General features: G+C 54.2%; 9 protein-coding genes across 9 annotated transcripts; 6 read left to right on the forward strand and 3 right to left on the reverse strand.

Moving 5' to 3' along the window:
• Nucleotides 1-193: 193 nt before the first annotated feature.
• On the forward strand, nt 194-1122 carry UBC4 (Ubiquitin-conjugating enzyme E2 4; the record flags this gene model as incomplete). The annotated part of the gene is made up of 5 exons (XM_071063134.1): nt 194-237; nt 480-525; nt 617-646; nt 740-923; nt 983-1122. 5 exons carry the CDS (start codon nt 194-196, stop codon nt 1120-1122), a joined length of 444 nt encoding a protein of 147 aa, XP_070919235.1.
• A 3279-nt stretch (nt 1123-4401) lies between these two features.
• On the forward strand, nt 4402-6271 carry MFIFM68171_07715 (putative metalloreductase AIM14; the record flags this gene model as incomplete). The annotated part of the gene is made up of 3 exons (XM_071063135.1): nt 4402-4595; nt 4658-6175; nt 6238-6271. The coding sequence occupies 3 exons, from the start codon at nt 4402-4404 to the stop codon at nt 6269-6271; spliced, it is 1746 nt and encodes a 581-aa protein (XP_070919236.1).
• Nucleotides 6272-7486: 1215 nt separating this feature from the next.
• FEN1 (Elongation of fatty acids protein 2) lies at nt 7487-8841 on the forward strand (the record flags this gene model as incomplete). Its single annotated transcript, XM_071063136.1, has 4 exons — nt 7487-7585; nt 7636-7640; nt 7694-8255; nt 8320-8841. The coding sequence occupies 4 exons, from the start codon at nt 7487-7489 to the stop codon at nt 8839-8841; spliced, it is 1188 nt and encodes a 395-aa protein (XP_070919237.1).
• Nucleotides 8842-9907: 1066 nt separating this feature from the next.
• Nucleotides 9908-11701, forward strand: MFIFM68171_07717 (Cytochrome b5 heme-binding domain-containing protein; the record flags this gene model as incomplete). Its single annotated transcript, XM_071063137.1, has 3 exons — nt 9908-10022; nt 10114-10394; nt 10466-11701. 3 exons carry the CDS (start codon nt 9908-9910, stop codon nt 11699-11701), a joined length of 1632 nt encoding a protein of 543 aa, XP_070919238.1.
• Nucleotides 11702-13316: 1615 nt separating this feature from the next.
• On the reverse strand, nt 13317-14098 carry MFIFM68171_07718 (NADH-ubiquinone oxidoreductase 21.3 kDa subunit; the record flags this gene model as incomplete). Its single annotated transcript, XM_071063138.1, has 4 exons — nt 13317-13414; nt 13476-13670; nt 13742-13861; nt 13918-14098. The coding sequence occupies 4 exons, from the start codon at nt 14096-14098 to the stop codon at nt 13317-13319; spliced, it is 594 nt and encodes a 197-aa protein (XP_070919239.1).
• A 1216-nt stretch (nt 14099-15314) lies between these two features.
• UBP2 (ubiquitin-specific protease ubp2) lies at nt 15315-19311 on the forward strand (the record flags this gene model as incomplete). The annotated part of the gene is made up of 4 exons (XM_071063139.1): nt 15315-15444; nt 15506-17004; nt 17071-17506; nt 17564-19311. The coding sequence occupies 4 exons, from the start codon at nt 15315-15317 to the stop codon at nt 19309-19311; spliced, it is 3813 nt and encodes a 1270-aa protein (XP_070919240.1).
• A 680-nt stretch (nt 19312-19991) lies between these two features.
• Nucleotides 19992-22916, reverse strand: msh2 (the record flags this gene model as incomplete). The annotated part of the gene is made up of 3 exons (XM_071063140.1): nt 19992-22640; nt 22695-22826; nt 22893-22916. 3 exons carry the CDS (start codon nt 22914-22916, stop codon nt 19992-19994), a joined length of 2805 nt encoding a protein of 934 aa, XP_070919241.1.
• Nucleotides 22917-23267: 351 nt separating this feature from the next.
• Nucleotides 23268-24566, forward strand: TRM10 (tRNA (guanine(9)-N(1))-methyltransferase; the record flags this gene model as incomplete). Its single annotated transcript, XM_071063141.1, has 1 exon — nt 23268-24566. The coding sequence occupies one exon, from the start codon at nt 23268-23270 to the stop codon at nt 24564-24566; it is 1299 nt and encodes a 432-aa protein (XP_070919242.1).
• Nucleotides 24567-24795: 229 nt separating this feature from the next.
• Nucleotides 24796-26641, reverse strand: PRI1 (p48 polypeptide of DNA primase; the record flags this gene model as incomplete). The annotated part of the gene is made up of 4 exons (XM_071063142.1): nt 24796-25444; nt 25514-25960; nt 26014-26202; nt 26262-26641. 4 exons carry the CDS (start codon nt 26639-26641, stop codon nt 24796-24798), a joined length of 1665 nt encoding a protein of 554 aa, XP_070919243.1.
• Nucleotides 26642-26821: the final 180 nt, after the last annotated feature.

Raw genomic sequence — 26821 nt, forward strand, 5'->3', positions numbered from 1 at the left:
CTCCATTTCCCCGGAGTCGCCTTTGAGGCCTTATCGCAACAAGCGCTATTGCCACATGCCGCATTCCCGTGGCGGGCGATTCAGTCGGATTCTCTACACTTCCATCGACAAAGCTGACAGACTTAAATTCAGCAGCACACAAGCCTCTCGACGCGGCATATCCCAGCCGACTACATTCCACACACATACAAACATGGCGCTGAAGCGTATTAACAAGGAACTCACTGACCTTGGCCGGTATGCTACCTACATTTGCTTGCCAGCTCTTCCGATCACCGCCATTCGACTGTCCGCCTCATGGTGGGGCAGAGCTGAGCGGGGTTCCGGACCGAGCCCGGAGACCGACCGCTGTCGCGGTGGCTTGCAATAACTTTGTCTCGATTTCGTCTTTGCTTTTTCTCTCTCGTTTTTTTTTTTTTTTTTTTTTTTTTTTTTTTGTTTCTGGGCACACCGTTGATGCTAACTTTGCTGATCCGCAGGGACCCGCCCTCTTCCTGCTCTGCTGGGCCGTCTGGCGAGGATCTGGTATATATTTGCTCCACTTACGAACGCGCCGTCTCTGCCGACATGGCGCACACCCTGTTTGTATCGTTTGCTGACGGGCACCTTTGGTTAGTTCCAATGGCAAGCTACGATCATGGGTCCTGTGAGTTTTCCCCGTTTGCTAATATCGATCACGAATTCAGCTTCACACGTGCTCGAATTTCTGGACATGAAAACGCTAATCTTGACCGAGTAGAGCGACTCACCGTACGCCGGGGGCGTCTTCTTCCTGCAAATCCAGTTCCCTACCGACTATCCATTCAAACCGCCAAAAGTCCACTTTACAACCAGGATTTACCATCCCAACATCAATGCCAATGGTAGCATTTGCTTAGATATCCTGCGGGACCAATGGAGCCCGGCGTTGACTATATCGAAAGGTAGGTCGACTTCGCAACGATACCGCCTAACCAAACCCGCGGGTTCTAACCTCTTGCAGTTCTACTCTCCATCTGCTCGATGCTGACTGACCCGAACCCCGACGACCCTCTTGTCCCGGAGATCGCTCATGTATACAAGACGGATCGCGCGAAATACGAGCAGACGGCTCGCGAGTGGACTCGAAAGTATGCTGTCTAGCCCTGCGACCGGATGCGTGTAGATTCGGCGGCGGCGGCGAGCGACCGTTCTGGTTCCTGGGCGTCTCCGCGGCGTCTGGGGCCGACATCGGTTCGAGTCTCTGGGGAGGTCTGCCATCCGACTTGCAAGGCGGGTGGTGAGTCTCTGGGTTTTGCGAGATGGGGGTCCGGATGCGATTCCGGAAAGCCGATATATCTGAGTTGGTCGATCGGCGGGTTTTGGAGGGGGTGGTGAGGCGCCACGGGCACCAGCACTCTAATCACACTGCATCACCTAACTAGGGAATTGGGAGAGTTTCGGTAATTGCATTCAGCTTTGACTACCCCCATCACTTGGAACACAGCGTGTTACGTATTCCCAAATTGCAACTAGACATCCCCGAGCAAAGCAAGCCTAGTCACCGTACCCAAAGTCAACGCAAGGTTCATTGGAAGTGTTACTGTACAAATATATCGAGCCCCGGAAGTCTGCTTTGCATCACACTTTCCACGATGCTGAATGGGACGTGACAGGGATTCAACATGCAAAGTCGTAGAAGTTTGCTAGTCAGCCGGCAAAGTAATCGGATGATTAAACCGGCGGACCCACCCCGGCGAGGAGCTCAGCCCGGCACTTCTTGGTTTGTCCGGTCATTATCGGTCCGGACAACACTTAACCCCGGGCCATGCAGGACAGATGCCGTCATTCCTGGAAGGCGCCTAGCATCAGAAGACCGGGTGTATGAAAAACTAGGACCTCTCAGACGAGGCACAAAAACTGGGCAACGAGCTAACTTTAGGCTGTCCGCGTCCAAGAGGCCTGATGGTATGGCGTTCCTGTCATGCCTCAACCTGCCCTTGTATGTGACTGATCACAGCCACGGATAGGTAGGCAACCAGAGCCAGTTTTCCCACGGAAGTGTGGCACGTAGGGCGGCCATATTCTAGACCATACTTCGTATTTGGATGGGGAAGGTCAACGGTCGCTTTAGACGGCCACGATGCCCCATATGAAAGACGGTGTCGTGCTGTACAAAGTAGGTAAGATTGAGTTGGAAACGGATGTCGTCGCTGATTATAGGAGGCCTAGGCCTGTCGGGACGGTCGGGGGTTCCGAGATCTTCCCAGGGATAAGCGCTTGCGCCGGATGGACGGCTTTTGGGATGAACGGGACAGCCTGCCTGCATGCGCGCGCATGCATTGATGTACACTAGGCGGTCAAGCTATTGCTTACATACCGTAGTGCAGACACTTGAAGGCAGCTTGGGAACGCCTGCCAGTCTGCCACCGAAGACCAGAACGTCCCAAAAATTGCGATATCCTGGAAAGAACATGGGCGGCTTAGCGTCGCGCAAAGCCTCGCCTACTTCCACGGGCTTTACGAGGGAGTTGGGTCATTGTCTTGTCGTCGTCAATGACTGGGTTTAACGACAGCCAAGCAAAACCCCTATGCGTGGCTAGTGTCAGGCAAATCAGCAATCAGCCACCAGCCCAATGACTGTGCGATTACCCCGAGAACGAAGCATCTGGCATTGAGCAATGCGCGAAGTGCTACACCACTCGTTGGCTCTGAACCTGAATCGCCGTTGGTGTGTCAGGATCCTGGCCGAAACAGCTGTCGCAACGCTTGGCCACTCTCCCTGACCACTTCCAGCCAATCAAGACTTGCAAGGGTACGACTATGTGGGACTAGTGTAGCCCGTCTTGGCAACCACAGGCGGGCTTTGTCGTTGACTTGCCGCCCACGTCTCGCTACCCTAGGCGCTTCGCCCAGCATTGTTTTATCCGCAGACCAAGAACATCGAACTTGAAGCAGAACTGGACTCATCCGCTTCGAAAGTGGCGCCATTATCCACCCGCCATGCCGGGTGATCGGTCTGATCACTCACTCCCGCCGTCGACTAAGCCAGCTCAGCACCCCAAACCATTGAACCCATTTCGGTCGAATTCCGCCGGTGCATGCAACAGCTGGAGATTGCCCGATACCGACCCCAGGATCGCGAGATTTTTGGATGAAAGATGATGAGACGGCGACCACCCTCGACCGGGCAGGTTGCTGACGTTGTACCTACAATTACTCGACCGTACAGGCTTCTCCCGTTGGGGGCCTTCGCCTTGGAGTCATGTTCTGGAATCAGCATCTAGGATCCCTTGTTACTGTTTTTACCACCATTGACAAGATACGTAACGTTAGCTTGCGGCTAGCGGCCCACTGTTTGGAGACGATATACTATTCCCGGGAGCTCCTAACAGTGGGTCCTTCTGCGCTAACGTTAAGCTCCCCCCCGGAGTCGTAACAAGGGCCTGTCCGGGGGTGGGTTTGACATCTGGGGTCCCTTTGCTGTGGCGCAGATGGCTCATTGACGCAGAGCCCCAGCATCCTCCAACTGGCGTGGTCTCGCTGCCCCAGCGTTGCACCGGGAATGCAATTCGGCATGTTCGTTTCGACGACGTGGGGAGCCGTTCGATTCTGTCGAGTTTTCCGTGCACGCTAAATCCTTGCCCCTGCTTGGCATTTGGCCTGCTTTGCCGCTTGCGTATGCTTCTGTTCCCCCATTTCCATCTGCCCATACCCCCCAAGCGCCCCTGGCGGGTTCCATATCTCGGCCTCCTGCCCGACGACACTCCTCCTGCGCCAGGTTGCTGTGCCGCTTCCCGAATCATTTGCCAGTAGTTTCCTGGCCCCTAGACACGTTTCCATCGTTCTCTTTTGCATGTTTGCCCTTGCGCTGCGGCCTGGCTCGTTCTCCTTTGATACGTAACCCCGAGAACCAACAGCCGCCGGGAGACAGGCATTGTGGACTGGTATGATCTCCCAAAAATCACCCCATGTTTCTGGTCGCTTGACCGCTTGGCGCTTCTCTTAACCAAGCCCGCCTCCCGCGCCTGTTCCTGCGGCCGCCGTCTCATCCCCTCCTTCTCTTTTCTTCCTCTGTGCAGCGCATCTTACATCTTTCGAGAGATGTGTGGTTGCTGACCATCACCGCCTCGCCCCGCGGCAAATGCAGGCTCCAAATCCGTTCATTACTATTATTCGACTGCTACGCTTCTCGACTGTCGTTTAGATGGGCCTTTTTTGCCGGTTCAGCAGGTTCTGACTCCGAGTTATCACCCGCACGGTTAATACACGACGCGTAATTCTGTTGGGCTGTTGAAGAGGGCCGGGGGATCGACCGCCCCAGCGGAGGGTTAGAGATTGAGAAACCGAGAATAAAGCTTCAAGGCTTTCTAGGGGGGCTTTGCGGGCCCCGTGGACAGGACAAGAGCACCCGAAGATTGCGACAATAGAGCACGGCCCGGCATGGCGAGCTACGGAGGATACGACAGCTACGGCTACGGAAGTAGCCCGGGATCGATGAAGCAGTCGGAGAGGTCAAGATGGACGCCGCTTACTCGCATGTTGCTGTCCGGCGAGATGACCCAGGAGAAGCAGAGGGAACTGACTCCCCGGGAAAAGTTTGATCGGTGGATGGTGAACGAAGGCTACCGGCGAATGTAAGTATCGGTTCTTCGCCGTTAGGATTGCGTTGTGCAAGTCGTGGCTAACCATGGTACAGTTTTGTCTTCGTATTCATGATCCTGCACGCCATCGTGTTCGCTTTCAGCTTCGTCAACTACGCCCTGAAGGATAATCTACAAATTGCCCGAGATACTTTTGGGCCGACATTCATGATTGCCCGGGCGGCGGCGCTTGTCCTCCACGTGGATGTCGCTCTGGTCCTCTTTCCCGTCTGCCGGACACTTATCTCGCTCGCTAGGCAAACCCCGCTCAACGGCATCATTCAGTTCGACAAGAACATCACGTTTCACATCACCACTGCGTGGTCCATCTTCTTCTTCTCATGGGTACACACGATCGCTCACTGGAACAACTTTGCACAGGTCGCAGCAAAGAACAACCTGGGCTTCTATGGATTCCTTCTGGCCAACTTCGTGTCAGGGCCGGGCTGGACGGGATATGTCATGTTAATTGCGTTGACGGGCATGGTGATCACATCGGTGGAGAAAACACGCAGGGCGAACTACGAACGATTTTGGTACACGCACCATATGTTCATCGTCTTCTTCTTCTTCTGGTCCATTCACGGCGCCTTCTGCATGATTCAGCCCGACTTTGCGCCGTTCTGCACCTCGTTCGGCACTCAGGCGATCGGCGTGTTTTGGCAATGGTGGATGTACGGTGGCTTCGCATATCTCGCCGAACGCATTGCTCGCGAGGTCCGCGGCCGACACAAAACATACATCTCTAAGGTCATTCAGCATCCCAGCAATGTGTGCGAGATCCAGATCAAGAAGGAGAACACCAAGACAAGAGCGGGCCAGTACATCTTCTTCTGCTGCCCAGCAGTGTCGCTGTGGCAATATCACCCTTTCACATTGACCAGTGCGCCAGAGGAGGACTACATCTCGATTCACATGCGCATTGTCGGTGACTTCACGAGACAGGTCGCCGAGACGCTGGGTTGCGACTTTGACAAGAAAAAGGGAGACTCGTCCAAGGTCGTTGGGGTCAACCAGGAGAACGATGAAGTGGATCCTGCGCTCCGACGGGTACTTCCCCGAGTCTACATTGACGGACCCTTCGGTTCCGCTTCGGAAGATGTCTTCAAGTACGAGATTTCCATTCTATGTGGCGCTGGTATCGGCGTGACGCCGTTCGCCTCCATCTTGAAATCCATCTGGTATCGGATGAACTACCCGCAGAAGAAGACGCGATTGAGCAAGGTGTATTTCTTCTGGATCTGCCGAGATTTTGGCTCGTTCGAGTGGTTCCGCTCTTTACTTCTCGCCATCGAGGCACAGGACGTGGACAACCGCATCGAGATCCATACCTATTTGACAGCCAAGATCAAAGTTGACGATGCGACGAACATCATGATCAACGACGCCAATGCCGACAAGGACACAATTACTGGCCTCCGGTCGCCGACAAACTTTGGCCGCCCCAACTGGGACATGATTTTCAGGGGCATCAGGAAACTCCACACTCCCTCCGAGGCTGGTGTGTTTTTCTGTGGTCCTAAGGGCCTGGGTAGCACATTACACATTTTCTGCAACAAGTACAGCGAGCCTGGGTAAGCTGAAATTCCTTCAAACCAATCTTGCTATGCTGGATCTAACCGGGTGGTTTTTCCAGGTTCAACTTCGTCTGGGGCAAGGAGAACTTCTGATCGGTCGAATATCTTCACTTTCTTTGCGGTCGGTGTATCATCATCCTCGATAATCCGCGCTCTTAAAAGCATAGAGGGAGAACTTGGGCGATCTTTGTGTCCTCATTCTATTCAGTGCGCGAGACGCCAACAACCGACCTAACATGCATTGCTTACCTTTTGAGTACAAGAACACTTGCCCCTAAGGCTCGCCAAGTTTCCAGAGAGGGGAGACGGGAGACAGGAGACGGGAGACGTGGATGATGATTCCGGGAAACGCTGGCTGCGTGGTATCCACCGCTAGAGCGGATTTCGCGCAAGGTCCGGCATCTCAAACGCTTGAACTTGAGGAGGAAGTATCCCAGGCTGGGAGGCACGGAGCCGAACTGGAGCACTCGAACACACGCCCCCTGCTGACGTTCTATATTTTGGTCTATATTTCGATGTGGACGCATCCCTTCTCCAGTCTCGGTTTCTTACTTTCGCAAGCATGTTCGAATGGCGGATTAATTAGATACACTGGACTGATTACTCTCAACGAGAGAGCCAGTACGCATCAGCGGTTTGTTACATAGTTTTATTATTTGTTTTACATACATTGTATCTACTTCGTGATGTATCGGTACCTGTGTAGAGTTGCAATATCTGACCTCGTAAACAGCGTTGGATACAACGAAATGCGGGCAGTTACGTGTTAGTATCTTGAGACCGGAGCACTAGTGTCAGGTTTGTTTCGCTGCCGGCCAGCCTAACAGCATTGCTCAGGGAGCCGTTACCAGCAGCATATATAACCCAAAGAGCCCATAAAGAAAAGAAAAGGAGAAGAAAGGGAAAAAAAAAAAAAAAACAGAAAAAAAAAGAATACAGACTTATTTACTGTTAACGGGCATCTCACGGTCGGATTGCAAGACCTGACGGGAAAAGGTTGCATTTAATAAGCGTCGGGCCGGAATTGCTGCCGGATCCACATCATGGTTCCTTCCCCTAGATAAGGTAAATGCCTGGGGTTTTAAGTGCCCCACTTTTCTGTGGTGTTCCGAACAAAGGCCTGCGCGTCGCATCACCGAGCGCCCTGACGCGTCCATTTCCCCAAACACGTCGGTGACATCACGAACTGAGCCCTCTGCATCCTCTATACCACAGACGGTCAAAACATCTGCCAACAATCCCTGACCGCCAATCTCTGAAAGAGGGCAGTTGGCACAGACTTCATATATTCGACAGAGAGCACCGAAGATGGGAATTAAAAATCTCTTTTCCATCATAAAGGACGAGGCTCCAGATGCGATTAAGGAAGGCGAGATCAAGAATCAATTCGGTCGCAAAGTTGCGATTGTCAGTCACAGGATTCCCTAGTTCGCAGTAAACCGGCTAACCGGCTACAGGATGCGTATGGGCCAATCGGCTCCCATTTTTTCGCTTCTCCGACTAACTCGTCCATAGGTCCATGAGCATTTACAGCTTCCTCATCGCCGTGCGCTCCGACGGTCAGCAGCTCATGAACGAGAGCGGTGAGACAACGTCCCATCTTATGGGTATGTTCTATCGCACCCTTCGTATGGTCGACAACGGAATCAAGCCGCTCTACGTCTTTGACGGCGCACCACCAAAGCTCAAGTCTGGCGAATTGGCGAGGCGGTTCCAGAGGAAGCAAGAGGCGAATGAGGGACTTGAGGAAGCCAAGGAGACCGGAACGGCCGAGGACGTGGAGAAGTTCTCACGGAGAACTGTCCGGGTCACAAAAGAACACAATACCGAGTGCCAGCGGCTGCTCAAGCTTATGGGTATCCCCTACATTGTTGCGCCTACCGAGGCCGAGGCGCAATGCGCCGTGCTGGCGCGCGCCGGGAAGGTCTACGCTGCCGCAAGCGAGGACATGGATACCCTCTGCTTCAACACTCCGATCCTCTTGCGCCACCTCACCTTCAGTGAGCAGCGGAAGGAGCCCATCCAAGAGATCCATGTCGAGAAGGTGTTGGAGGGCTTGAATATGGAGAGGAAACAGGTGCGTGGCCAATGCTTCCCGCTTAATATACTCCTGGTGTTTTAACGTTTCCTTCCTCGTCCAGTTCGTCGACCTCTGTATCTTGCTCGGCTGCGACTACCTCGATCCCATCCCCAAGGTGGGACCCTCTACGGCGCTTAAACTGATTCGCGAGCACGGCACACTCGAGAAGGTGGTAGAGTTCATGAAAAACGACCCGAAGGGTAGATACCAGATCCCCGAGGACTGGCCGTTCGAAGACGCGCGTGATCTCTTTTTCTCGCCTGACGTGCGCCAAGCAGACGATCCGCTATGCGATTTCAAGTGGGAAAAGCCCGACATCGATGGTCTCGTGCAGTTTCTAGTCCATGAGAAGGGTTTCTCAGAAGACAGGGTGCGAGCGGGAGGCGCTCGGCTCGAGAAGAACCTAAAGAGCTCTCAGCAGTCGAGGATCGAGGGTTTCTTCAAGGTCGTTCCTAAAACTGAAGAGGAGAAGAAGGCACACAAGCGCAAGCTCGAGGAGCAACATGAGGCCAAAAAGAAAAAGCTCAAGGAGGAGAAGAAGGAGAAGGCGAAGGCGAAGGCAAAGCCCCGTGGTACCGCGTAGTACGGCACCTTCCGGAGAAGGCAATGGTCGCATGCATATTTCGCGATGATGGTTTGACAACTAACTCTTACTCATTTGCTATTTTTTTTCTTTTTTTCTTTTCTTTTTTTTTTCTTTTTCTCCCTGGCTTTGTGGAGTGGCAAGTTGGCTGGTTTTGGCGTTGGTGTGATGGATGATCAAGGGCGGCTGGACGAGGTTTAGAATCAGGCAAATCAGACCCAATCACCGAGTGCTCTGCAGGATTGACTAAGATATATGGCAATTGACTTGCTCCCTCATATTCTTGTTAGTAGCTTCCGAGAACAATATTGAGTATTGCTAGGTTGTCACGATTGTTGCACAATTGAACCTGTGATGCCAGTGCACCCGGTTTCCCTTGGCCCGCAGCAACGAGCCGTGTGCGTCCATTCGAATTGACTGTGGCCCATGGAATTTGCCTCGGCTCGGTCCTGGTAACCCCGGCCCCGATCATTGGCCCGAGCGTGCCATGACATCAGCCGAGGGGTGAAGGGTTCGCTGTCACATGCGCCTGCTACCTTGACGTTCGCCCATCGGAGACATATGACGCTGTCGTTCGGAGAAGACGACGATTTCATTGTGCGTTCCGAATCCCACTACGGAAGCGCAATCTGGAATAAGGGCGCAGGTCAGCAATGAGAGAGGCCTCGCCGTCAGCGCCTGCTAAGGTAGGCCAGACTTCGGCACGTTCAACTCCCGGGTTCCCAAAGCGCATTATGCAGGGTTACACTACTTCGAATGCCTACCCCATATTTTGGCGGCCTTGGAACGGGCTTGATTGCCATGTGCGGCCAATAAATACTTACGGTTTGGCTATGGAGCAAAACCGGGGCGCATGTGCCCAAGACTGGACGCTTTCAGAACGGGACAAATGTCAGCGGGGCCGTTCGCATGTGATTGCCCACAACCCAAATGTCCTAGTCGAAGCGGCTCTTATGGACTTGGTTCTCCCCTCCGTGGCTTTCTACTGAACCTTCTTCCATCAAAGCTTCTCGTTCGCCTCTTCCACACCCTTTTCTTTTCATACCAGCATCGGAAAGATTCCAGCATGTCTAAGACCTTCACCCAGAGCGACGTCACGTCGCACAACAAGGCCGATTCATTATGGATCATTATTGACGGCGACGTTTATGACCTCACGAAGTTTCAAGATGACCACCCTGGTGCGTAGCTACCTGCACACCCCTAGCAATCCGTTCCCCCTCGCTCCGGAATCGCAAATCGCAGGTCTGACAGAACGATACATTCTAATAGGCGGCAAGAAAATCCTCCAGAGAGTCGCAGGCAAGGATGCGTCGAAGCAGTTCTGGAAGTACCACAACGAGGGCATTCTTAAGAAATACCAGAAGCAACTGCAGATCGGCTCGCTAGACACCAAACCGAAGCCCACCGCTCCGCCGGCACCGGCACCTGCCCCCAAGAAGGAGGCTCCAAAGCCCAGGGCTGCCGTAGCGGCTGCCCCCGCTGATGAGGCTGAGGCGCTCGAGCCGTTCGGTCAGCAGATCCCCTTTGCCGACCCCAGCTGGTACCAGAACGTAAGTACCGAATTTCTGTGGATCAGAAGCGTAGTACCTTAACCTAATTTCTGATTATCGTCGTTTGGCAGTACCATTCCCCCTACTTCAATGAGACCCACGCCGCCCTCCGCGCCGAGGTCCGTGAGTGGATCGAGACCGAGATCGAACCCAATGTCACGGAGTGGGATGAGAAGAAGCAAGTCCCTCCCGAAGTCTACAAGGAGATGGGGCGTCGCGGCTACCTGGCTGGTCTTCTGGGCACCCACTATCAGAAAGACTATGTCCAGAACCCCATCAGGTCCGTCCCCCATGACAAGTGGGATCTCTTCCATGAGATGCTGCTCACTGATGAGCTCAGCCGCACTGGCTCGGGCGGCTTCGTCTGGAACGTCATTGGTGGCTTCGGCATCGGTTGCCCGCCCCTGGTCAAGTTTGGCAAGAAGTCGCTAGTCGACCGCATCTTGCCGGGCATCCTCAATGGCGATAAGCGCATCTGCTTGGCCATCACCGAGCCCGATGCTGGGAGTGACGTCGCCAACCTTACCTGCGAGGCCAAGCTGAGCGAGGATGGCAAGCACTTCATTGTGAATGGTGAGAAGAAGTGGATCACCAACGGCATCTGGTGCGACTACTTCACTACGGCGGTACGCACTGGTGGACCTGGCATGAACGGCGTGTCACTGCTGCTTATTGAGCGCGATTTCGGTGGCGTGTCGACTCGCCGCATGGACTGCCAGGGTGTATGGTCGAGCGGGACGACCTATATCACCTTTGAAGACGTCAAGGTACCGGTCGAGAACCTGATCGGCAAGGAGAATCAGGGCTTCCGCGTTATCATGACTAACTTCAACCACGAGCGCATCGGCATCATCATCCAGTGCCTGCGCTTCTCGCGCGTCTGCTACGAGGAGTCAGTCAAGTACGCCAATAAGCGCAAGACGTTCGGCAAGAAGCTCATTGACCATCCCGTCATCCGCCTCAAGCTGGCCCACATGGCGCGCCAAATCGAGGCTAGCTACAACTGGCTCGAGAACCTCATTTACCAGTGCCAGAAGATGGGCGAGACCGAAGCGATGCTCCGGCTGGGCGGGCCCATTGCCAGTCTCAAGGCCCAGGCTACCGTCACCTTCGAGTTCTGCGCCCGTGAGGCGTCGCAGATATTTGGCGGCTTGTCGTACTCGCGTGGCGGCCAGGGTGGCAAGGTCGAGCGCCTGTATCGTGACGTTCGCGCCTACGCCATCCCCGGCGGTAGCGAAGAAATTATGCTTGACCTTAGCATAAGGCAAAGCATGAGAGTGGCCAAGATGCTAGGCATGAAGCTGTGATTTCTCTTAAGGTGTTCGCCGGGTGGCAAGGCCAAGCAAAAGGGTGAGGGGTGGTTTATCCTGTGTTGTATATATTCGGTAACCTGTATTTTGTATGTACGATGACGGTTTCTGGGCGGCGATGCTCTTGCATCCTTATTTCTACTTTGGGTTACTTTTTTTTTTTTTTTTCCTTCTTTCTTCAGCTGCGTGATATGGCTTGAGTTAGAAAGGAGCGCATCGCCGATAAAATGGACCGGCGCAGCAAGAAGATAGGACATAGATACCTCATTACTCCTAACTACTTACACCTATTGGCAGGCAATGTGCCGCCCTGATCCTAATATCTCGTTTCCTGAAACTCGCTCTTAACCTTGTGATAATGGGTGGCTCCTCGGCCCTCGTTTGAACGGGTCTACGAGTCGACGTGATTTGCCACCATGTAGGTTGCACCTTGGTCATGTTCGAGCTTCGCTAAGCTGCATTAGATCTGGTCAGAATGGATGGCCACGCAGGTGGGACTAAGTAGAATGGCACTTAACTAGCTTCAGTTATCGGATCATTGCGGTAGTCCAACCACTGAACCAGAAGACGATGCTGACTACTATAGTAGCGACCATCAAAGTGGAGATACATCTATTTACGGGCTTTGGACTGGGCTCATCAGACCATTTTAGAATCGGGCTCAACGCACGGCCGGGTGTGGGTGTTTTTAACCATGGTGATCGCATGGAGAACAAGCGAGGTAATGCCCTGTTGTGTGAGGAAGGGAGTGTTTCGTCATGCCTCCCCTACTGACTGACTGTATTAACGTTGAGGGTCGACCCGCCTCTGGGTTGGCAGTGGGATGCTGAGTATCGTAGGATCATTGCCACAGGTAGAAAGTTTTAGACACCGGGAATAGGAACAAGAACAAATATGATTAGAGAGCAGGAGGACAAGTATTCCTATCATGGCTAGCTTGAGACCCCCGGGGGGGGGGGGGGGGGGGGGGGGGGGGGCGGTAGACGCATGCCTAAACACACAAGTTAGCAATTGCTGAACGAAGCTTGGTGGACTCTAAACGATTTGAAGCTTGAAATTACCTATTTGAGAAACCGAGCAATGTAGGTAACAGTTTTATAATCACCAATGATTCATAAATAGCCTCTTGCGAGAGAATTCATCATATGTAGGGAATGGGCAGAGGCGAAAGGAGCAAACCATACCTCGGACAAACCGCAACTCGAGAAGGCTGAGCAATGGGCCTCAGAGATATCCGGATTTAGTTTCACAGGTGACTATAGAGGATTATTAGCAATATGCCGAGAACGGCGAGGAAAGGAAAGAAGACGTTCAATATCGGCTCAGAAGTAGAACAATGTAGGTGAGAGTTTATAATCATTACAAACGTCATAAACAGCCTCTTGCGGGAAATCATCAAGCCGACGGAGAAATTTTTTGTTGTAGATTGTTAAGCGAACGGGGATGCGTATATACATACCTTGGACAAAAACGTAAATGAGCGCGTTTCTCACCAAGTAATACCACCCATACCGGTCCGTTGTATGTACAGCCCTCGCATTCTCTAGGCGGCTAGTCATCCTGTCTTTTGCTATTGTTTACAAGACTTGCAGCAGGCCAACCCAGAATTGCCTCAAGCATCAGGGTCAGCGGAGACGGTATTGATGTCAATACCATACCTCTCCTTGAGTCTTTCTCGTCTCCGCTCCTCGTACCCCGGCGGCCGGATACCTAGACGAGGTTAGTCATGGTGACCGTAAATCACAGGATATACCATCGTGGTACTGCTTACCTCGGCCCTCTCCAATCTCGGCGAGTGTCTCTTCGATGGGTCGCCTCCTGTTCTTGCGCAGCATTTCTTTCCGTTCGTACTCGTCTACGTTGGCCGCAGCCCAATATCCCTTCAGAGATGAGCCGGTGTAATTGAATACTGTCAAGGCAACACTCATGAGGGCGCCGTAGCCGAGAACCCGTGGCATCCGCCTGGCTACAACGGAGTCGGTTTGTCAGCATCTTCGGTCATCCAAGCCAAAAAAAAAAAATAAAAACAGATCTTACTTCTAATACCCATCACAGCGCCCGCGAGAAAGCCGCTAATGGCCTCGTTGTAGTGGTCCTCCTTCTCGCGTAAGTTCGCCGAAGCGGCGCGGGTGAACTCGTAGACGCCGCCGACAGCAGCTTTGCAGCAGGTCAGTGCAAGAAACGACACAGGCGCGGCAGCGGTAAAGGCATACCGAAGGTGGCGATGATCCCGCCGTGCTTGGTGAAGGTAGTCCAAGGTCCGATGTTGCGTACGGCGAGCGAGTTCCTGACGGCGGCGAACAAGAGACCAGTGCCGCCCGTTGCTAGGGCACCGTAAAAGCCGGCGTGGACGGCGTCCTTGGGATGGTAATGGTCGTCACCGGGCGGCGCCATTTTGCCGGCTTGGGGGCTGGAGGGAGAAAAAGTCGGGCTGAGCTGGTCGAGTAGAGCACGAGAGTCTCGATTGACGTTTTGAAATGGCATCGGGAAGCTTGGGGCAGGTTCCGCCGAGCTCTCCAGGAGCGCAATTGACGGGTCGTGATTGGCTAGCAAAGGGCAGTTAAGCGGGGCTGTCGAGAACCCGAACCAAACAACTCAGGCCACACTAAATAAATCTCGGGAGGCATAGTCCTGTGCAAATGCTGTCGATGATGCTTACATTTCATGCCAACTCGGTACTCGCAGCGACCAATTTATCATGCGCCTAATCATGACTCCTTAGCGACCATAAACGACCGTGATAAACGTGAAGCGTGGGGCGGGTGGATGCTTAGGTAATTCTAGCGCCGGACGACCTTGGCGCAAGAAGCAAGCACCAGTGGCACCTGAAGTTAGCTATCCGGGAGCGGAAAACAGAGCACTTCGTACCGTATTACAGTATTGTACAATACGTAGCTCAACGTTGACTGCCCCGCGATTCGTCAGCCCAGGCATTCGCTGCTCTTGCCTGAGCTACTCCCTTCTTCTCGCATACTTTCACGCCAGGGAAGGGCGAGACTACCTAACTCACCAGTTCGTATGTCTTCCGTCTTACGCGGATAGCGGGGTTTCTATTCGTTTTCCCCAGCGGATGTGGACTGGTTCCTGCCGAGCTTGACCGGCGGCAGAGCCTGCCACAGAGCACAGTACGTGCATACCTTCCATATCTTGTACCCAGGTGTCCATCACTGGGTTTCGTCTGCGCTATAGGTCTGTTCTTCGACCCTGCTCATTGCATCTTAGGCGTGCAGTTTTACTGAAACCTGGCAGGGCTGGGATTATCATTGTAACTCTTGCGGATCCTATCCTGCAGCTTGCCCTTCCATGTAAATCGGCGACCATCCACCACACAGCGCGGCAACCAGCATCCTCGACCATCGTCTACCAAGACGCTACCCGCACGTCTCGCTTTCCGTATCCTATAGCCATCGGTCGCCGCTTCCCATACCATTCTCTAGGCGATTTGAGACGTCTAGTCGACGCCCTTGAGGACACGGCTTTTGGTCCCTTTTGACTTTGGAATCAATCAACCCTGGATCGAAAAGTAACCGCCTCAGCCCCTCTGCTTTCATTTGTCCTCCGCCCGTCATATTCTTTTCCGTTTCTTACTCTCGGGTCCCTTGCCATTATCATGGACTTTCCCGTTTATGATGTTGCAAACCAGACGCTGGCATTCGTTAATCGCGATGAAGTCTCGGCGTTGGAGTCTAACCTACCCTCAATAGTGGTGTCTACCACAGAGTTAGGAGCACCGAACGGTGGTAAGGGCTACTTCCCAGCAAGCTAGTTTTGACCCGTAAAGGCTCATGTTTTTCTTCCCAGGCGGGCGCTTAGCCTCTCGGCTCATCCAGGACTGGTTCGCTGGGATCCTGCAGCAGAACGGGCCGCCAACCGAATGCTCTGCCTTGCGAGCATTCCCCCCTCTTCCCAACGCAGGACCCGAGCACGACCTTGTCATCATCTGGTCCCAGAGTTATGATGAGGCCCACGACCCGGAGGCGCTGGGCAGGGTACTGCTGTCGTGCATGTGCAGGTATTGCCGTTACCACTTCGTCTTCAAGGTCACACCTGGCGGCCCTGGTGGTTATGAGGACAACACGGCCCATCTCCAGCACCACCTCCTTGAGCACCGCCCAGAATGGTATGACCTTGACGCCGCCCAAGCCGAATGCGACCAGTCAACCAAACTTCGCCCTCTTCGGGGCCGGGTGGGATACGTTTGCTCGCTCTGCAATATGACTGTCGAGCTCGAGATCACATTTCCCCGGCTGAAACCAGAGTGGATCCAGATGATCATGGACCAGACCCGGATCAAGGAGTCGCTGAGAATAGCCAGAGAAGAAGACCCGGAGCGATACAAGGATACGACCCCAGAGAAGGAGAAGCTCTACATGACCACAGCGCTCTCCACCCTCAACCAGTACCTGAAAAATATACTGAACGACGACGGCACAGGCTCTCAGAAGAGAATTTCATGTCGTAACAAGACCTTCTTGATCCAGTTCGGCCCGGCCTGCAACGACATCTTCCGACACTTGGGGTTCAAGGAGGAGTACGATGAGGATACGCTTGATACGTACTGGGTGCCACCAAGATTGTCACATCAGGAAGGCAAAACACCCCTTGCTTCTCCCAGGGCGTTCTACGAAGATGTGAGAAGTGAGGTGCAGAGCGTGCTCGATGACAAGCCTCCCATGGATGGGCCACCCGTGGTTAGGCCCATCTCGGCTCGTGACCAACTGGAGAAAGCCCTGGGTTGTGACAAGGTCCCGTGCTCTGTGAGCGCGTTGCCCGTTGACAACAACGAGTGGCAGCACTTTTGGACTCTCGGCGCACCGGTGAGCGCGGACGATGCCATGCTCAAATTTGCATACAGGAGACAGACGGAAACAGACCCCGAGCACGTATTAGTATACTTAGGAGCGCTCGGCAGCTTGGCTGGTCGCAGGGGCGAGGAACTCCAGATGTTCGTCTTCAACGAGCAAGGCCGACTGGAAGAGAAGCAGAAAAAATCAAGCGCACCGGCGTCTGGCGCTGACCCCATTGAGAGAGCATATGCACACTTCGGGCTCTCACGAAATCGTCGGGAGCCGCCATCTTTCTTCATTGGCGTGTACAAGAACTATAGAGAACAGTCTCCAGCGCAAAAGGCGGACCACCGACGGGCCCTGGCACTAATTGCGTTAGATCAAGGGAGTACGATAATCAGGGAGGAGGTGTACAACAAAGACATGGAACTGTCCGAGGCTTGTGATTACTTGGGTGTCCAGCCCGAATGGCCCTTGGACAACATCGGAGCAGCGGCACAGAGTGTGGCATCGGTACGTCTCTGATGCACAACTAATCCCTCTTTCCATGGTGTAGGAGTAGAGCTGATAATCGAGAAGGAGATGGATGAGAGCCTTGTCCTTCTGGCACTTCGTGCTATTGCTTCCAGTCGGCCGCCGGATGACCCCAACCTTGTCGCCTTCCATCAAATCGTCGCCGAGCTGGAATCAAGCCGCAATCCTATTTCGACTGGGCCATCCCACCCACCAAGTTCCTCGGGAAAAGACATTGGCGCCGTGGGGGGCGCTGGTCGAGCTGTAGACATGGACATCCCGGTTGGTCTTGCCAACCTACGGAACACCTGTTACCTCAACAGCATACTCCAGTATTTCTACTCGGTTAATGCCGTCAGGGACCTGGCCTTAAAATCGGACTTGCCGGTGCTGGAGCCGACCGAGGCGAACTTGAGAAATTTGCTGCACAGGAGCACCAGCAGCGGCAACAGCGCGAGCCAGTCCGGCTTGGAGACGGGAAGGGCCTTTGTTGGGCATGAGTGTTAGTCCCCCTCATGGTACTTGATTCTCTCCTTATGATACTAAGCTCATCGTCCAGTCACGCGCGAGCTGAGCACCCTTTTCAAGGAGCTAAATGCGTCCGAGACGAGCTCCATCACACCAAGACAACGCCTTGCCAACGCTGCCTTGTTGAGACCGGAGAAACTGCGGCCACGGTCAGCAGATGCCAAATTTGAGGCAGGCTCAAGCAACGTGACCGATGCGCCACCACTGCCGCCCCGCTCAGGCGAGACCCCCAACACGAAGGCCCCATTCGCACTGATGGTGGAGGTCGAACAGTCCGAAACCGCGAGCGCAGACAGCTCGCAAACTTTAGTAAACCAAACCGACGGTGAAGCCCCATTGGCCATCACAAGCGCAAACCAGCGTATCGACAAGGACACTGCCGCAGCTGCGGATCATCATGAGGGAGAAGCACCCATCAGTGGTGCTGGGGATCGCGCCGAGGATGGGGCTACCAAAACATCAAAGCTCACTGTTGAAGAGTTAGCTGCAGAGCTTGACAAGCCCAACGTCGGTTCAGACCAGATGGATGTTGATGAAGTCATGGGAAATGCGATTGACCATCTCAGGGCGGCCTTCAAGGTTGCCCATATTGGTCTTTCCGAAGGGATGCGTGATCCGATAGAACAGGCGTTTTTTTCGACTTTCATCGACAATCGGAAGAAGATCGGCGAGACGGTCTGGAACCGGACCAGCAGGTCGGATCGCTGGGTGACGGCTTATCCAGCTCAGTCAGGAACACGGGACCTTTACGAAGCGTTAACGAACTCATTCGATCTTGAACCATTGCCCGGCAATCTCTTGTCGTTTACAACCATCGATAAGCCAGCACCCCACTTCCACATCTGTATTCAGCGCTCCGACGGTGTCAGGAAGAATGCGAACCCAATTGTCATACCCGAGACGCTGTACCTCGACCGCTTTATGGACGCTCCTAATCCGGAATCACCCCTATTCAAGGCCCGGAAGCGCGGGTGGGACATCAAAACGAGACTTAATGAGCTCGGAAAGCCCGTGGCCAACGATCTTCCTGGAGCACCCAAGGCCGAGGCCCGAATATCTTCGAAGTCCATTACACCGGATGACTTTGCTGACGATGAAATTGACGGGTTCCTGGTCATAGGAGGGCTAGATGTCCCAGTTGGAAAACTGCCATCATCCGTTGGTGGGACCGTGGATAACGAACTAAATGAAGATGGAACGGACCTTGACCCTGCAATCGAGCGGCTGATGGAAAAGTATGAGGTTGTCAAGCCAGAGACCCCTCGAGCAAAGCTTAGGACAGAGTCACAGCCGACTGCAGATGGAAGCGTGCAAGAACCGCCATCCGACCTCGATGAGTTCTGGAGCAAGTTCCACGCAGAGGAAGCTACTGAGAGGGACCGCTTGGCCGCCGAGCGAAATGAGATTTTTAGCAGCTGCCATAAAGTCGCCTATCGTCTCCATGCCGTCGTTTGCCACGCGGGTGCCACCGCGTCTGCTGGCCACTACTGGGTTTGGATTCACGACTTCGAGCGTGACATCTGGCGCAAATACAACGATACCACCGTTTCGGTCCATCCAGCTGAGTTTGTTTTTGGGGAACTGAACACCAAAGGCGAGCCATACTACCTCGCGTACGTCCGGGCCGAGGATGTCCAGAACCTCGTCAGCATTCCACGCCGCCCGCACCAGCAGCAAAATGAAGACGTTGTGATGACCGGCAGTGGAGAGGACACGGCTGCCGCCGCGCACGTGGAGGATGTGGATATGCCACCGCTCGTTCCTGACAAAAGTGCCTAGAGGGTAAAGGAGTATCTAGCCGCCGAGGCGCTGTCATGGATGTGGTTGGCTTCGCATTAGGCGTCTGGACTTCTCGTATCAGTATGTCAAGCGTGTCTCGACAGAGTTGAGTTACTTGTGCTATGGAGTATCTCGATCGCTATTGCTATTATTGCCTCTCTCGTTTCCGATAAGCGTCACAGCAGTTGTCCGGATTCCCGTAGCGGCTAGATTGGTACGTGTGACTTGAAACACTGTGATGGTTGTTTCCGTTCGGCTGCGTATGAAGTCAAGACAAGGGGAAGTCAATGAAGCTGTGCAGGTGAAGAAGGCGGGTACCCCTTGACCTTCGCCGAACTGATGACCCGTATGTACTGTCGTCGACTGGATGAGACCTGGGAGAAGTGCTGTCATATACAGCATTGTTTATCGAAAAGAACTTTTGTGAGCTAAATGCGGATGAATCCTAGCATTCCAGCCCCTGGTTGGTCTCAAGAGGTGTGATAGCAGTCCAGATGCCAGTTACCCTTTGAACTAGGCACATAGATGAATCAAACTATTATTAATCTCCGTGTACTCTCAACCTCAACCCCCAGCAAAAACCCGAGCTAATCTGAATCCATGCCATGCAGAAGCATACCCGTACCGAAGAAACCTGCCTAGCACACCTTATACCAGGTGTTAAAGACTCGGTGGCTGTCTTACAGAGCCTTCACACTCTGAAAGAACGGATTCGCCAACAGCTTGTCATCCTGCGCTACCAGTTCCTTCATCCGCGCCACCATCTCCTCCTTGGTCATCTGCCCAGCACGGACCTCATCCTTCCAGCGGACGAGCAGATCCTTGAGCAGGGCGCTGCCCTCCTCGACGTCGCGCTTGCTGTAGCTGACGCCGAGGCCACCGGCGTCGTCGTCATGCTTGCTGGTGAAGTCCTCGAGCTCATCCGCCTTGCGCTTGGCCATACGGACGACCTTGTCCGGGAAGCGCACCAGCTCGGCAACATGGATGCCAAAGCTCTGATCGCAGATGCCCGGCTCCACCTTGTACAGGAGCGTGACCTCGCGCTTTTCGTCGGCCTTGGTTTTGTGCTTGTTGCCGCAGCCGCTATCCGTCCCGCTGATGTGCGCCGTGACGTGCAGGTTCCGCACCTGCGGGTACTGCTCTGCCAGGGCTGTGAGCTCGTGGAAATGCGTTGCGAACAGGGCGAAGCAGCCAATCTCCTTGACGATGTGCTCCGAGATAGCCCAGGCGAGGCCAAAGCCATCATACGTCGACGTGCCGCGGCCTAGCTCATCGATAATGATAAGGCTCTCGGCCGTGGCCGACTTCAGGATGTTGGCCGTCTCGAGCATCTCGGCCATGAAGGTCGACACGCCCTTGAGCTGACTGTCGCTGGCTCCAACCCGCGCCAGGATACTGTCGAAGATGGTCAACTCGGCTGCGCTGCAGGGCACGAAACAGCCGATCTGGGCCATCAGGGCGATCACACCGATCTGCCGGATGTAGGTCGACTTGCCGCCCATGTTGGGGCCGGTGATGATGAGGAACGAGGACTTATCCCGCGTCAGCTCGACGTCGTTGGTGATGAATTGGACGTCGTCCTGCATCTCCATGCAGGGATGGCGAGCTTCCGTCAGGATTGTTTGACCTTCTCCGCGTGGATGGATCTTAGGCCTGACGTAGGAAATGGGCGCATGCACGGAGCAGTGGGCGAAGGATACCATCACGTCTAGGTGAGCGAGCACGCCAGCAAGCCTCTCGAGTACCGGGCTGTAAGAAGCCGCCACGCCAACAACCTCGTTCACCAAGCCACTCTGCGTCCTGTTGTAATTCTGAGATAGTTGGTCGAATTCGCGGCGAAAGCCCTGAAGGGTCTTGGTTGTGAAGTAGACACCGTTCTTCTGGGTCGAGCATTCCAAGTACCGGGATTTGTTCCGGATGCAGCCGGCTTCCGTCCGGGTTAGACGCATGCACCATCCGTGGACCTTGTGGTTCTCGAGGAAAATCTTCTTGTCCCTTTCCTGGCCGAGGTCGTTCGCAGCATCGGCGAATTCTCTGTCCATGTCCGTTCGCAATTTGTCGAGCTTCTTCCGGATAATTCGCAAGCTATCATCGAACTCGGGCTTGATGATGAACTCGTGGTTGTCCAATGCGTCAAGGTCGACAGTTGTCTCGACCATTTCTTGCAGCTTGGATAGGTTGTCGGATAGCTCGCGGAGCTTGCTGGTGTATGCTTCGTCCAGGGGATCGCGGTAGGCTTCATCCATCACTCCCTCGAGGGTGCCGAGGAAACCGGGCAGACGTATGACGACCTGGTATGCTCGGACGACATCCTCTAGGTTTGCCTTGTTGCGCTGAAACCGCTTCGCTAAGCGGTACAAATCGGGGATCGACCGAAGGTGCTCCTCTTGCATGGTCTGCCGGAGCTCCGTATCGTTTGCGAATGCCTCGACGAGCTGCTGACGTTTCTCAATCTCAGCTTTATCCATGAGCGGCTGCTTCAGCCACTGCGAGAGCAGCCTGCTTCCTACTGGTGTCTTGCAGTGGTTCAACAATCCGAACAGGCTCATGGTCTTGGCGCCGTCCCTTACGCCGGGCATCAGATTAAGCGCCTTGAGCGCTGCTGCGTCAAGCTTCATGAACTGGGCTAGGTCGTGCTGGTAGAGCTGATACTGTCCAAAGTTGGAAGGGTCGTGAAGGACACCGAGGTACTTTATCAAGGCGGCTGCTGAGCCCATAGCAAGTTTCAGATCGGTCTGCGGTAGCAACGTCACCGACCGCTCATCCTTCAGCAGCCTCGCTAGGTCTTGCTCGACGTCTTTGGTGCCAAAATCACCAACTGGCCTTTCAGATATGGCGATGCCGCAGTTGTCGATGATCTGCCTCAGCTTCGCAAGCTCTGGGTCCTTGTCTTTCTCGGCCCGTTCCATCTGAATGAGACACTCTTTGACGCCGAGTTGGATCAACAAGGCCTCAAAGTTTGAGTATAGGTCGTTGTCGAGAAATTCGCTGACTCCCAGTTCCCTGACACTGGCGTCTGCGAAACACACCCCAACAGTCCGGGCCTCTGTGGCCTTGGCTGACATCTTGACAGCCAGTATTACAGGCGCAGCCTCGGACAGGCTGCCCAGATCCTCCTCGACATCTTGCAGGTTGCCGGGTGAAGCTTGCTTAGCAATCTTCCAGTTCATCCTGCCGTTGGGACTTGCCCAGATCTCGACCCGTTTGCCTAGCTTGTACAGAGCTTCGCGGAGGAATTGTCGGAAGACAGTGACGGTCATAGTGACAGAGGCTAAGCCTGTATGGTCGTTCCGTCCGAGCTGTCTCACGACCGAAGTAGTCTTGTAGACCTGCCATTCAAAGTCAGAGATGATCATACGAAGGAGACGGAATGCTAAACGGACAGTTCGCGCAATAAAGTTGGCATTTTCTCCGTGTGCGGTGTACCAGTCTCCTCGATCGAAGATGCGTATTACGTCGTCGTCCACGCGCGGGAGAGACTTGAAGAAGCGGATGAATCCATGCTCATCGTCGACCTATTGCCGTGATTCCGTCTTGTCAGCAGCAAGATCATGGGAGAAGGGGAAAAGGTAAATACGAGCCTTCAATTCCGGTCTCGAAGACATTTTGGCTATGGCTCAAAGGGTAGAGTTCAGAAAACATGCAACGCGAGGTAGCATCGTCCGCAGTCGGGAGGATCTTTGGGGTCGGAGGACGCAGGAGTAGGTTGCAGCAGCGCGACACTGGTCCACTGAACGATGCGCTTCAATTAAAGTCGGGCTTTTGGAAGACGCGTCGGGCGCGTCCCATGGGCGGTCAGCAAGCCCACCGCCTGCCTAGATCGGGTGGGCTAATTCTGCCGAGTGGCACCCAGGCAGAAAATTATTGGATTGCAGCAACCCCGCCTTGCCGGGAAACACCCATCAGCCGCTGGGAACCGTGCCGAACCAGCTAGCCACCGGCTTCTTCCTTTGAGCATGGTAACCGAAGAATCGCAGCACACTTCCGTGGATATTGGTATGGTCGATATCTCGGAGCCCGTCCACAGTTCCGGCCCGGCACTGGCTGGCAATGGCAAGCGGAAGGCAGAGGCGGAGCTCGAGCACGCGGCCAAAAAGAAGTCACCTTCTGACGACGATGACCAAGGACCCCCGGCCAACGAGACGAGCGCAACGCACGCTGGGGATACCGAACATTCCACAAACAAACCGTTGTCCAAGAATCAGCTCAAGCGGTTGAGGCGGCAACAACAGTGGGAGGAATACAAGGAGGATCGGAAGGCGAAGCGCAAGGACAAGCGGCACGAGCGGCAAGCCCGGAAGCGCGCAGAAAAGGAAGCCAAAATGGCCGAGGTCGAGGCCGCCGGCATCGACCCCGCGACGGTACTGCAGACGAAGGAGCCCTGGATATACCGCCCGGTACCCGTCTCGTTCATTATCGATTGCGACTTTGAGCAATATATGCGTGACCCCGAGATTGTCTCGTTGTCGAGCCAGATCGTCCGGTCCTACGCCATGAACCGCAAATCCAAGTACCAGGCGAGCCTGCACATCAGTTCGTGGAAGGGCAAGCTCAAGAGCCGATTTGAGACGATCCTCAAGAATACACACGAGAATTGGAAAAATGTCGGCATTCACGAGGGCGACTTTAGGCAGGCCGCGAAACAAGCATATGAGCAAATGACAAGCCCGCACGGTGGCGAAGTAATTGATCTGATCAAGCCAAGTGAGAACAATCAAGAGGTCACCGCGGATTCCAGTAACGGAGCCAACACCGCGGCCACGCCCGCACCTGACGCCGATGACGTTGACAAGTCTATCGTCTATCTCACCTCCGATTCACCTTATACTCTTGACAGACTGGAGGCGAACACCAGCTACATCATTGGCGGGCTAGTAGACAGGAACAGGGAGAAGGGCCTCTGTTACAAAAGAGCTAGGGAGTACAAGGTCCGAACCGCCAAGTTGCCGATCGGTGAATACATGGCGATGCAGAGCCGATATGTCTTGACCACCAATCAAGTGGTGGAAATCATGGCCAAGTGGCTCGAGTGCGGTGACTGGGGAAAGGCATTCATGGACGTAATCCCTAAACGCAAGGGAGGCACCTTGAAGAATGGAGACTCGGAAAAGGCGGCGAAAGAGGAAGATGGCGTTGGCCAGGATGTGGACGCAGCAGAGGGGTTGCTGTCGAGGGAGTTGGCACCAACGGATTGCCACAGAGAAAGTCCTAGAGGAGATGAGCCTGTTGCCCCGAAGCAAGCTGTATCTCAGTGACTAGCAGCAAAACCAAGCCAATCGGTGAATTATGTATATACTAGTAAGAAGATACCCCTATACATAGCATTGACTTACCAGCTTCTTCCTTGAGTAGATTTGTGATACCGCTTCCGTGTTTGGCTAGTCGACCAACCCCGTAACTAACTTGTCAAATCCTTCTCAGTTCAGCAGAGCGACAATGTGCCTATGCCAATCGAACCTTACACAACCAAGACCTGCATCTTCCTCAAAACTCTAGGGACTCAACCTGCTCCTCCTCACGCTCCCGCTTAACTTTGATCTCTCTCTCATCCTTCATCAACCCCATAGCGAAAGACCGGAAATGGTCAATAAACGGCTTCAGACTCGTCTTCTCCCAGTCTAGAACGTGCTTTCCCGCGCCCTCCCCTGCCTCTTCTGCCTCGACCGCCGCTGCTGTCTCGTTCCACGCATCAATCTCCTTCACCAGCCCTTGCACGGTGGGTACGTTGAGCGGGTCGAACTGTTCAAACGACTGCGGGTCAATGGGCACGCAGACGCGGCCAGTACCTGGGTGCACAACAAAGGGGCTCTTGAGCAAATGGTTGAGGTGCTGGCTGACGGCGACATCAAGGCGGGGGTATGTGTGCTCGAGGACAATGTCTTGCTTGGCATCGAGCAAGTCCTTGGGGTCGAGCGTCTTACTCGCCTTGGCCTGTGCCAAGGCGTCGATGTCGGCCCACTTGAGGGACGAGGCGCGCCCGGGAGCGTCCTTCCACTTCTTGCGGAGCGCTTCGCGCAGTTCCGGGTCGGGGATGAGTTGGAGGAGGTAGTCTGCCTTGTCGGGGGATTTCCAAGGGTCTTGGACTTCGAGGATGTCTTTTTGGAAGTGGTCTTTGAGGATGTCGATGCTTCGCCTGTGTGGATGCCTGTTAAGTTACCCACTCCGGAAGGCAGAGGGTTTCGGGGTATGAGGATCAACGTACGACAGGTGGGGGTGCAGCGGCCGACGGAGATTGACCCTCTTGCCGCTTTCCTTGCCGCCACGAATCACGTCGAAATAGCCCGTGATTGCTTTTCTCTGTTGGTCATCTAGATCCCGGGCCTTCTTGTCGCACACCCAGGCGTGGCAACCTCTGCGCCCCGAGTATACCCAGAGGATGTGTTTGAAGCCAAAGTCCTCTCGTAGAGCCGTGTCGAGAACCTTGATGGCCATCGTCACGAACTGCCAACACTTAGTGCAGATGTTGGCCTTGTCGCAACACGTCCGGACGTCGTCGTAGTCTGTCAAATCGATATCGAAACACAACTCTTTCGCAAGGGGCCGGAACGCTGTCGAGTTGCGAAAGATCTTGCGGTCCCTGGGATTGGCTGTGTAGACAGGGCCAATTTCTATACGGTCCGGCAAGCGCTGTAGTACGTCTTTGCGGAATCTGATGCAGAGGTCAACGGATGCAGTGGCAGGGGAGTGTACGAGCTGGCTGACAGATCAGAGGTTGTGTATGAGAGGTATCGGAACACCACGTCGCCCGTCCACAAACTGAACTCGCGGTGCTTGAAATCGTTGCTAGGGGTAGGACTGTGGTTGAGCCACTGAAACATGTATCTCCAGGGGAATAGACGCTGGTAGTAGATGCGCATAAGCTCGGCGTTACCGGTCCTGGGATCCACATCTCTGGTGCTCCGTTAGCATGGGAGTCGCTTTTCAGTCGAGCACCTGATGGTAGTAAATACTCTTGAGAGGATGGGGGCTCTTGTGCCTCTCCATTTGGTGGGTTGTTGGAGGTTGGGAACTCGTCATCGTCCGAGTCGACGCCGGCAAACAGATCCTCCAACTTGATCTCTACCTTTTTCTGCTCCCCGGGTCCATCTACCTCTGCCTGGGTCGAGGCAGCACCCATTGATGGTTCCGCTGCTTCGACTTTCATTTCAGCTTCATCGACTTTTATTTCAGCTTCATCGACTTTTATTTCAGCTTCATCGACGTCGGCCATGACCACGTCTTCCTCCGCCAGCTGGTTGTCGTCAGTTGCGGCCGTGGGTTCTTCCTCCATCAAGGTTGCTGTGGGAGGGGTCGAGCCGTCTCCGCCAGCCGGCGAAACAGAATGCGGCATGCTGCTTTTCACGGAAGTCCTTTTTGTGACTTGGTTGTTTTGCTTCGAGGTCAACAATGGGACAAATTGCTCGTAAAATGCGGGCGTTATAAGCTTCCAGGAACTTTTCCCTGTATTGTTGGGCCTTAACAAAGAAGTTGTAAAGACGCGTCAAGCCCTTTGCAGAACCGCGTCGCGCGT

This window comes from Madurella fahalii (genome assembly GCF_045866475.1).
Source record: "Madurella fahalii IFM 68171 DNA, scaffold_4, whole genome shotgun sequence".
NCBI classification, from domain to species: domain Eukaryota; kingdom Fungi; phylum Ascomycota; class Sordariomycetes; order Sordariales; genus Madurella; species Madurella fahalii.